This window comes from Myzus persicae, unplaced genomic scaffold (assembly GCF_001856785.1).
Source record: "Myzus persicae strain clone G006 unplaced genomic scaffold, MPER_G0061.0, whole genome shotgun sequence".
In the NCBI taxonomy this organism is placed as follows: Eukaryota; Metazoa; Arthropoda; class Insecta; order Hemiptera; family Aphididae; genus Myzus; species Myzus persicae.
In genome coordinates, this window is record NW_019104206.1 from 18,655 (window position 1) to 30,579 (window position 11,925).

At 26.1% G+C, this 11,925-nt stretch overlaps 1 protein-coding gene across 5 annotated transcripts; it reads left to right on the forward strand.

The window, feature by feature from the left end:
• Positions 1–634: 634 nt before the first annotated feature.
• LOC111039972 (cytoplasmic dynein 1 intermediate chain) lies at positions 635–11,264 on the forward strand. Of its 5 annotated transcripts, none has more exons than XM_022323659.1 (16): positions 635–905; positions 1,188–1,293; positions 1,646–1,742; positions 1,806–1,917; positions 2,823–2,950; positions 3,149–3,208; positions 3,528–3,590; positions 7,204–7,251; positions 7,906–8,091; positions 8,153–8,309; positions 8,375–8,626; positions 8,690–8,807; positions 9,584–9,815; positions 9,880–10,040; positions 10,107–10,373; positions 10,954–11,264. In XM_022323659.1, exons 2-16 carry the CDS (start codon positions 1,195–1,197, stop codon positions 11,110–11,112), a joined length of 2,139 nt encoding a protein of 712 aa, XP_022179351.1. In that variant the 5' UTR covers positions 635–905; positions 1,188–1,194; the 3' UTR covers positions 11,113–11,264. The 5 variants fall into 5 exon arrangements, with proteins under 5 accessions (XP_022179351.1, XP_022179352.1, XP_022179353.1 ...); XM_022323660.1 differs by having other exon boundaries at positions 7,936–8,091; XM_022323661.1 differs by having other exon boundaries at positions 3,570–3,590; positions 10,954–11,112.
• Positions 11,265–11,925: the final 661 nt, after the last annotated feature.

Consider the following 11,925-nt stretch of genomic DNA (forward strand, 5'->3'; position numbering starts at 1 on the left):
ATAGGTATTTTTGTTTAGGAAAATAAGCTTGAGCCGTAAACGCCTTTTTTGCTTGAAAGAACTGCGTTAGTATTGGTTATCTTAAGATTTACCTATGATTTTAGACATTGTTTTTCATATTTTTAATTATATTTAGTACCTATAGTCTCTGAGCAGGAACAACGCGCGTGTGTCAATTGCGTCTAAATGGGCTTAAATTTTGTATCATGCATTTAAACGATATAATAAATTATAAATAATCTATGTAATATTTGTTTTTACTTTATTAAAAATTACCGAATTTTTAACATAATGGTCATCCCAATTAAAACCTTTGGCATATTATAGTCATGTACTAATGTGACGTTTTACTATCATGTTGCATAAAATTTAAAAATGTGTATTTTATAATCAATGTTCATTATATTTACTGTCAAAATAATTTCAATTTTTTTTTATTATAAGAAATAAACAACATACATTTAATTTCAAAAAATGGAGGCATTATTCTTAATGTATATTATCACAGAATTAAGAAACCAATAGGAATTATTTTTGATAGTATTTTTGTTTATTAATTTTGATTGGTCAATATATTGAGTGATAACAACATAAATTGTAAAAATGATTGTAATTTATGATTTTGGATAATATATGTTAAATTTGTTAACACAATGTTATAACTTATAATAACAATATGTTGTCGCCGCCCGTAGGATATGGAACATGATCTGAAACGTCTACATTCTTAATTTTTATGCTTTTAGCTAATATTTTACGTAAATTTTAAGTTACTAATTAAACTTTATTAAACATACCAAACTAACGTAGTATCAAGTGCTTAAACTATTTTGCTATAACTTACTTTTATACTGTTCTATATTGCCAAATGAACTGTTGTTTATAATTTTACTACCTACTTAAAAGTAAGCATATACATTGTATAAGCATAGGGCCGGATTGGTATGGGTCAGCCCATTCGCATATTCACTGGCCTAAAATTACGTCTAAAATTGTTACGAGATGATAGATGGCTATTCGTATTTTAAAAATGAATTTACTTTCATCCACACTCACACAATCGCCCAAACTACTCAGTAGCTTGCCTAACCACTTCAGCACGATAGAAACAATTGTTTATAATTTGATGCCCTCAAAACATAGTGTTTATCATGATTAACATACATATCATCAATTTGTTTTTGCAGATACAATATGGCTGACCGCAAAGCAGAATTAGAGAAAAAGAAAGCTAAACTACAAGCCATCAGAGAACAAAAAGAAAGACTTCGCAAAGAAAAAGAAAAAAAAGATGTATGTAACAAATAACGGATAATACCATTAAAAGTTGTACATAAATTTAAAAAAAAATTGAGTATAATTTTACTTGTTAAATTTTTAATTTCATCCTTACATTGTTGTTTCATTTGATTGATTGCATATTACCTTCATTCTATATATCTATATAACTGTATTTTTATGTCTGATTGATTCTGAATTTTTTGTTGTTGCCACATCAAAAATACTTTTAAACTCATTTATAATAATTGCAAAAAGTACAATTGTATTGCAATATCTTTCATAATAGTTATCTTATTACTAAATTAATATTTTAAATTGCCAAACTAGTTTAATTTTTATCTCCACTAATTAATATATTAAATAGGGAGATGAAGCAGTTTTTCGTGGTATTGGTGTTGAGAAAGATCAAGGCAAAGAAATTGATGAAATGTTATCATCTCTCGGAGTTGCACCAGTTTCAGGTATATTTTTTTTATAATATTTAATTAGTTAAAATAAAGTTATTAATTTTCTAATTGATTTAGATGTATTGTCGAGTTTAACCACTTCACCTAATAAAAGTGAATTATTATATAGTTCAATGTCAACTCCTGATTCTAGTGCAAAAGGATCACTACCTCAAACTCCAGCAACTGGGTAAAATTGATTAAAACAAATATTAATGTTTATAAAATATCGCCAACTTACACATCAACTTTTGATTGGAAAGCACTACCGTGATAAAATTAATTGCTTCTGCTGCCTCAATCTATTTGTTTATAAACTTATATTGAGAAATGTTAACTGGTACAGTACTAATGTGTATGTGTGTGTGTGTTATTCAATTTAAATTAAAAATAATTAAAACTTGCTATTTGAAAAAAAATGTCAGTCACTTGCGTAGGCGTGCTCAGACTCTAGCTTTAGGTGCAGCATGCTAACATCTAGTATTCTAGTCCATTTTCCAATAATGTTTTACAGCTTTTGGTTTACTTTTTGAAATAGATCACACTAACTTACACTAATGGTGTTGAAAAAAAAATGAGAAATTGTTTTTTTTTTACTTTGGTAGGAAATAGGCTGCTATGCTAATTTTATTTATTTTTTTGGGGGGAGAAACCCCATACAAATTAAACATTTTTATGAAAGGCGGGCTGTAGAAATGTTTCTACGTATTTTCTAAGAAATGTATAAAAATAGTTTTTAATTTAAGTTATCATGTACATTGTATATAATTTGAGTAAATATCATTTTATGGCTCATTATTCAATATTTGGCTGCTAAGGCTACCCGAAAAAGAGTTCAAGGGCAGCATTTGCTGCCCCTGTGTGCACGCAAGAACTCACATTAGTACTTAAAGTTTACAATTTTTTGGTGGAGCACTTTCACCTGAAAAACACAACACACTTGCGCACCAACGATTTCATATAAAAAATAAAAAATACACAATCCTATAGCGCCCACAATTTATAATTTAGTGAAAACTATATCTTACATTTGTACTTTATGGGTTAACTTTATTTTAATCGGAACTCATTTTCTAATGATATTTTAATTTTCAGTCCAAAGCCTACAAAGAAAATTCGCGAGTTATCAATTGTTTCTCTTTCTTCTACAAATATTCCACCAAAAGAGGTAGAATGTTACACTAAAGCTGTTCAGACTACACATTCATCAAATGAAAGAGACGGTATGCTTTATATTTATTTTATATATTTTAATTTTAAATTAAGTATAAGCTTAAAACTAAGAAATGTGTGCATGATAATTTAGGTTTAATTTCTTTAAGTAATGTTACTTAATGATTTATACTTTAATACAACCATTGTCACTTGTTGTGTATTTATTATTGTTATGCTGCACTTGTTTCTGGTAAAATAAATTAAAGGATCCTGCACTTCTTCCCCTCTTAAAGGTTATTTTGAAGATTGGTGGAGGCCTAGAAAAGGTTAGATTCACAAATGTCCAGTAATAGTCTTTTAACTGACATTTTAAGACCACTTTTATGTTTAATCCAGGTGGTATACCCGGATCAAAGAATAATTAAAATGTACATAGAACTTACATAGAACTTAATTATATAATATATCAACATGAATATATAAAATATATATTAATCAAATTAAAAGTAACTATTTATCATGCATAGTTAAATGATAACGTTATCCATAAAAAAGTACTAACAGTTTTTGTGTATATCACTTGGATGTTTTATTTTCAATTTTATACTTATATTTATGTATTATAATTTTTTTTTTTTCCATTTGATGGGGACAATATCGGGAATCATGGAACATTTTCATCAACAGCTCAAGCATTTGGATATTACGGTAAGCTATTATTTAATATGAGTATAGGAATAATGTTAATAATTAGACCTTATAGAAATATCATTTTCAAAAATAGATGCATGGTATATGTTTTAAAATGTTGTAGTTAATTTTTTGTAGTTCATAGATGTAATAAAATTGACTACATTATTCATTTTGTTGGCAAATATATTAAATTTCAAAATAATTATAATAATAATACTTCAATTGGATAAAATTACATATTTGTTAAACAGAGTAATACTAGTTTTTAAAAGTATACTTTTAATAATATTAAATTACATCTAACAATAATAAATAATAATTATAATAATGAGAGTGGGACAATAAAACTTTCTTCATATATTAATAATTAATTAACGCAACCATCCAATGTAGGTGGTCCATATAATTTGGTAATACTTTCATTTGGTTTATTTGGTTATTCATGGATTTTAATATGATTTTAAATTGAAAACTTTATTATTAATACTTATACAACTATCTACTAACAATGATCAATTTATTACTTCATTTTTATTACTATTGCACTAATGCACTAGTCTTTATTATTTTTTTACTTGCACTGATTTTTTTTTTTGCTTCTTAAATACTTGAAATATTATATTTTGCAATTCAAATTTGTGTTTTAATTAGTTACATTGTTTATACATTTTTTTTTGCAATATACTAATAGAGTATACAATTTTAAATTATAATTTAGAATTAATTTTCTTATCTATCAAAAGTTGCTTGGAATGTGGTATAAGCTGTATATTTTTTGTAGTACAACTACTGAACAGTAAATTTAAATACTGGTTTATTATTTATTATTTAAGAGGATGTTATACCCACGGGGGTTGCCTCTGACTTACACATGCATAACAGCAAATTGTATGTTCTGAATTTCCCATTTAACATTGTTGCGTTTAATATTAGAGTGAATTGACCTATTATCAAATTTAAAAATAGGAATATTATCTACTATAAAGTGAATCTATATTTTTACATAGGTTTTTTTATACTTTATTTTTAATCCTAGTTTGAGTATTTAAAAAAATGTAAATTTTAAAATACTTATAACTAATATCAAAATAAAAATATAAAAAAAGTATGTGATTCACTAAATAATAATCTTACTTTTAAGTATATTATAGTAGTTACTATTATAATATGATTGTATTCACTCTAATATTGAACATAACAGAGTTAAATGTATTATTCAGAAAACATAATTTGACATTGTGTTAGTTTGTAAGACAGAGACAGTGCATGTGGGTATAGCATCCTCTTAGTTATATGTTGAAAATAATTTTCCTCTTCAGATTCAGTAACACAACAATAGAGGACCAGGGTTTATGTTTAAATGGAGGTTAGCCATAAAAAAGAAAAATTAATTTTTTTGGATTTATTTAATATTGAGGCTAATTTTTAATATGTAGAGAGGTAAAAGACTTCATTTTTGCAAAAAGATGGCCATTAAAGTTCTGAATAATTTGCTTTTTTTTAATTGTAAAAATATTATATATTATTCAAATTAGTAATTACAAGGTAGGTAACAAAAACAAGTTCGGTTATAAAGGCTGGTTCTTATTGACCATGTAGAAACAAAAATAGTATAAAAAAGCTTTTATATAATTATATTATACCAGTACGGGGGCCCCACAAAATCTAGTTGTGGCACCATTCAGATTATAAATAAATATAGCTCGTATAATTAGTAATAAAGGAAATATTATTATTATATCACTCCAGTGGATATATTTCTTCTTTATTTATTTATAAATTAAATACATTTCAAAAATAAAATTGTAAATAAATCACAAATAAAAAACCCTACTTTTGATGTTGGCCTAGCAGTTCTTACACTAAGTTGTTAACCTAATATTGAAATCTACAAAATAAAATTAGAGTTAAAAGTTTTTTTTTGTTTTAATGTCATTAAATATATGTTGTTTTTTTAAAATATTAATTGAACACTTCAAGATGTTATGTTTGTATACTAAAAAATGTAGACATGTTCAAAAGATTTTTTGAATTTATTCAACATAGTAATGAATATAATAATTTGGGTTACATTTTATTATAGTTTTGAATATTAAGAAAAAAAATATACCAGTAAAACCAATATATTTTATGTTTGCTCAGAATTTAAAATTATTATTACTAGTTGATTGAAAATGGTATATTATTATTAACTACTGAATGATGATTAAATTATAAACATAACTAAACAAATATATTATGATTTATGACTATTCACTATTATAATTTAATTCCAAATATTCTTTAATTATTAAAAACTAATACTTTTTTTAAAGATAGTTGATGGAATAATTTATTGTATCAGTACTTTTCAATTATTGCACAAACCAAAATAGCTCATCAAGATCTTGATAATTATTTGGTTAAGTTTATGTGGTATCAAATGCATAACAGTCCTTTTATTGGAATTCTAGAATGTATTGCAAAATATTTTCCTCCTCGAGTTAACTTACAAGTTTCTATATTTCTATAATACATTTAAATATTTAACTTGGTATTAATTTGATTTCTGGTTTTCGTTGCGTGTCCCATTTGGCCATTTTACATTTTACCTATCATTTAATTGGATACTGTTTTACCGTGTATATCAATTATATATTTTTTGATATGATCTTGTTTTGTAACTTTTAGTTTTAATTCTTATACATGTTGGTTACATAAATTAGCCAAATTAATTTTTTTTAAATTATGGTGCTCACTTGTTGTAGTTTTGATAATCAAATCATAATCAGGTAGTCTCACTAACCAAAAATTACTATAAAATCTTATGACATTGTGGGTAGTAATTGCTTATCTTCCTAGTATTTTACTGAAAATTAAAAAAATGTTTATTTTGTAATACTTATCTCTTATAATTTCTATTTCTTTATTACAAATCCATCTCAATTAAAGTCCTCACTTATTGCAGCAGTAGCGGTAAAATTATTTTGTGGTGGCCAGTGCTGCTACGGTGTGTGAGGACCTACATTTGTAAATAAGAACACATTTAGTATTTTAATTTTTAAACATTTATTTTTTATATAATTTTATACATTTATTGCACTTGGTTGTAATTAATAGTTTTTTGTAAATAGTATGTAGGTTTGCTTTTTGTTTTTTGAAATAGTAATTGTTTAACAATTAAACTTAATGAATTTTCTGAAATTTTGGTTTATAATTTTGTTTTCTTGGTATTGTATTAGTTTTATCAATACAACTGGTAGATAATTTTGAATAATGCATTATTTATATTATGTATTATCATTTAAAATATATTGATAATTATATTTAAATATACTGATATACATAATATATTATTATTATTGTCGTTATTAATTTGTATTTCTATAGTATTAGTCTATAGGGTTAATGTAAAAGGTTAAGCAGGGAAACATTTTATGTAATTTGATATTTCTATGTATATTATTATAACTAATATATATTAATATTTTGTATCCTATGATACACGTATTTCCCTGCTTTTGCCTTTTATAGAAATACATTAATTTAAGTTATATTTATACAAAAAGTGCAAAATTGATGCCTCTTGCAATTAACTACTTCACGGTGGTGTTTATGTCGTTTTGCTTGTTTTTGTTCTTTTTTCAAGACGAATACAACTTAAATCCTGGCTTGGAGTGGGAAGACGAATTTACAGGTAGGTACATCAGCAAATGCTTCAAAGCATTTTTTGAATTTGTAATTTAATTAGGTACCTAAAAATAATTTTTTAGTTTATAATTTGTATTTTTATTCCATGTGATTTAAATTTGGAAATTAATTTATTTTGTTGATGGAGGTTGCGTTAATTTTATGTTATGTATTGTAACTTATTCAATAAACAACAAGTTCATATGATATTTGTGTATTGCCTATTATGATTCAGAAGACTTAAACTTTTCTAACAATTCTAAAAGTAAACTGGGTTTTGAAATACTTATTAACAAACAGTTTTATTGTATTTGCTTTTATGTTGTAAATTTTATCTATTTATTTGAATTTAATAATCTTTTCAATCTTTTATACTTCATCAGATATTTTAATTTGATTTTCTGAATCTTATTTTATACATTATCAATGTTATCACAATGCTTATCCAAAGCCTCCTTTCATATTATAAAATATAAATGTTGACCTAATGTTTTTAATATTTGCTTAGATTTTTTTTCATATAACAAATATTATTTAATTTAAATATTGGTGGAAATAAATTTTAACACTATCTAACCAAATATAAATTAGTTTGGATACATATTAAATATGTATACTGTAAGCAACTATTGCTAGCCATTCCTAAGTAATTAACAGACAGTTCTTACGTATGATGATGGTTCTGGTCAAGCGGAAGATGAAGATATCAGCCTTACAAATTTGTCCACTTTCCAAAGCAAGCTGCCACCAGGTATTCTATCTCAAGGACTTCCACAAGTAAAGGAAGTTGCACCAGCTGTCACTTCACTGGAAAGAGAATTAATTATTAAAGAAGAACCTAAAAAAAGTAAAATAACTTCTTAGGCTTTGTATTTTTATGTAAATTACATCTTTTTTTTATTATTTAGTTAGAGAATTAAGTGATGCAGAAAAAATGATGATTGTTCATTCAGAAGATTTTCAACAATTTATGGACCGTGCAGGACGTGTGATGGAGCGGGCTTTATCTGAAAATGTAGATATTTATACAGATTATACTGGTGCTTTAGATGACAATGATGTTAAGTTAGTACAACCTAAATTAAAAAAATAGTAAACATTGTAAAATTGTTTATGTTTTATGTTTTTAGTGAAGACAAAAGTAGTACCCGATTATCATTGACACGTGTGTTCTATGATGAACATTGGTCTAAAAATCGTTTAGTTACTTCTTTAGATTGGTCTCCACAATTCCCTGAACTAACTGTAGCATCTTATAATATTTCTGATGCACCACATGAACCTGATGGTGTAGTCCTTGTATGGAATACTAAGTTTAAAAAGAATTCTCCTGAATATGTATTTCATTGTCAATCAAGAGTACTTTCAGCCACATTTGCTAGGTAATATATTGTTTTATTGAAACATTTGTGTTGGTACTAATTATAACATTATGTTTCATATAGGTTTCATCCAAATTTAATTTTAGGAAGTACTTATTCTGGACAAATAGTTTTGTGGGATAATCGAGCACAGAAGAAAACTCCTATTCAGAGAACACCATTATCAAATACTGCTCATACTGTATGTTATAATTTATAACAATTAATTATTTATATTATTTAAAAGTCATCCTTAGTCCTGTGATGAGATATTTTCTCACTTTGGTATTATTTAAGTTACCATTACCTATTGTAATAAGTGTATTGCCTAATCATCCACGTACTTTATTAGTGTAATCTAGAAATAATTGTATAGCATATATCATTATTTGATTGTTATTATTTGTCTAACTTGATCTATACTTGCACAGTGACACAAATTCTTTGTACGCAACAAATAATACTAAAATATTTTAATGCTCAGTAACTCAATTTTGAATGTTTATGTAAATGACGAGATAAATATTCAAGTATATAAGTTTAAAAGTGGTTGTAGCCAACACTAATTGCATAATAAATTTGTTTTAGTGATTTATAACATATAAAAAAATTTACTACTCGACCAATGACAAGTTAATGTTAGAATGAATTGACTTATTATACAACTTAAAGTTGAGAACCTTATCTGCTGGATTATTTTTCACAATATTCTGATTATCATGCAAATTATGACCATGTTATATATAACAATTTATAATTCTAGTACATCACAAAAAATTGATATATTGTAAAAAGCTAATATACAACATATATAACTTTAAGTGTGATAATAAGTAAATTCACTCTAATGTTAAATTCAACAACACAAGATTGGTTTTAATTAATGCAAATAGGCTATGTTGAGCATGGGTGAAAGGTAGAAAGAACATATTAAAGATATTGACTTACACGGTTTTTTTTGTATAATTTTTATTTTAGCACCCTGTGTACTGCATTCAAGTTGTAGGTACACAAAATGCACATAATCTCATTAGTATTTCAACTGATGGCCGATTGTGTTGCTGGAGTTTAGATATGTTAACTCAACCGGTTGAACGCCTTGATTTAACTGCCAAGCAATCTAAATCTGTGTCTGTATCTACTTTTGCCTTTTTGCATGATGATGTTAACAAATTTGTGTTTGGTAGTCAAGAAGGAGCTGCATATTCTGGTTGGTTTGCATTAAACCATTTCATTTTTACAAATTCAGTTGTATAATTCAATAATATTTTTAGCTTGTAGACATACAAAAAAAGCTGGTGTAGTTGAGAGTTATGAGAGCCATATAGCACCGATTACAGCCATTGATACCCATTGTGCTGTTGGAAACACTGATTTTAGTCACTTATTCTTGACAAGTTCAATAGATTGGACAATTAAGTTATGGAACATTAAGGTTTGATATTATTTTATTTTAATTATTTTATTTTCATGTTTAAATGATTTTTCAATGTTAATAAAGGAATCCAAACCAATTCATTCTTTTGAAAACAACAATGATTATGTAAGCAGTGTAGCTTGGTCTCCTGTGCATCCAGCTGTATTTGCTGCAATAGATGTTACTGGCCGTTTAGATTTATGGAATCTTAACAATAATACAGAATCACCAACAGCTAGTACAGTTCTTGACAACTCGCCATTATTAAAAAGTCTTATGTGGTCTCAGAATGGAACTCATTTAAGTGTTGGGGATGAGAATGGCAAAATATCCGTATTTCAAGTTGGAGAGGTTTGTATTAAAATTAAATATGTATAATAATATACTGTTGTAATTAGGTTGCTATGTAATCATGGTTTAAGTTTATAGTATACAAATAAAGCATTGTAAGATATTGTAGGAATTATAGTTACAATAATTATAATGATGTGTGATATCATTGAATTGTGAGAAAAAATTAATTTGGAACTTGGAGTTATAGGACATTGCACAGTCATGCATAGTTTGAGAATGAAAATACCAACAATATAACAAATAACTTTACGCTAATAACCATTGCCGTTGAAGCATTTTGTTCAATAAACAAAAAAATATATATATGTAATAAATCAAAATCTTATTATTCTAAAAAAAATATAATATGCTAAAAATAAAACGAGGGAGCATTATAATAGTAATATTCTTGTCTCTATGGTCATAGATTAAATATACTGAGTATATTTAATCTATGCTATGGTGGACTAATCTTATATGTATATATGAGAAATAGGACCATTCGCTTTTGTTCAGTTTTTTTTAAACAATTTTTTAATAAACCTTTTCCCATTTGTATAATGATTGTAATAATTTGTATTTTAATTTTTAAATGTAGCAAATGACTCAACCAAGACATGATGATTGGTCCAAACTTTCTAACACACTTCAAGAACTAAAGAGTAACCAGACAGACGAAATGGACAAATCTATTAACTACAGTTCAGGCTCAGTTTCTTCGGTTTTTTCTAGATCTTCTAGTATTTTGATGAAGTAATTTAACCATAATAAATAATAAGTTATATTATATTTAGTATGTGTCATGTTAATCTTACAGACATGTATCAATTTACAATCTTTATATAAAAAAACAGATGCTTGTTTTATTTAATTGCACTATTTAAAAATAAATTTACCTGTTAAACTTTGCATACTAATTTATTTATATTTTTAAACTTTACTTAATTTGTTTAATAATATACTGAAATAAAATATTGTCATTGATATTATCAAATATTTTTGGAAAGTAAGTGTGTACTTTAATTACTTTCCAATAATAAATAGGTAGATTAAAAATTGTACTCTTAAAATACTTAGAATTTTATTCACTAATGAAATGCTTAGAAATACATTAAGCCTTCACACCTACTTATTGTATAATAATGAACACCTGGATGTTTATGAATGTTGCACATTCAAGCTCTGACAAAAAAAAATAATTAAAGAAATAACTTGTAGACGATTATTGATTTGAAACAAGACTTCTTTCTCAAATTATACAACAGCCAAGTTGGAATATTAACGAATAACATTCTATTATTAAGTCAAATTATTAATTACAATACAATGTAAACATTCTGGTCAAACACCCTTGGTCTAATCACAAACTCCAATTAGACACTAACAGTATGCTAGGGAAGGACAAGCCGCATCCCGCCTTGGATATTCTTACAGCCCTTGGATTTATCACACATTTGTAAAAAAAATTTTTTGCAACTCGAATATTCCGGAATATGACAGTGTCCGTCAAATGAATGTAATTGACTCACAATGCGATAATGAATTAAAACACATTTTCAAAACATCAAAA

What these genes read in the sequence shown, in the direction of transcription:
- LOC111039972 (XM_022323659.1), top strand. Translation starts at nt 1,195, where the DNA reads ATGGCTGACCGCAAAGCAGAATTAGAGAAAAAGAAAGCTAAACTACAA. An exon ending in GTGGGAAGACGAATTTACAG is followed by an intron (nt 7,252 to 7,905) that starts GTAGGTACATCA and finishes ATTAACAGACAG; the next exon opens with TTCTTACGTATGATGATGGT. An exon ending in CCGTATTTCAAGTTGGAGAG is followed by an intron (nt 10,374 to 10,953) that starts GTTTGTATTAAA and finishes TTTTAAATGTAG; the next exon opens with CAAATGACTCAACCAAGACA.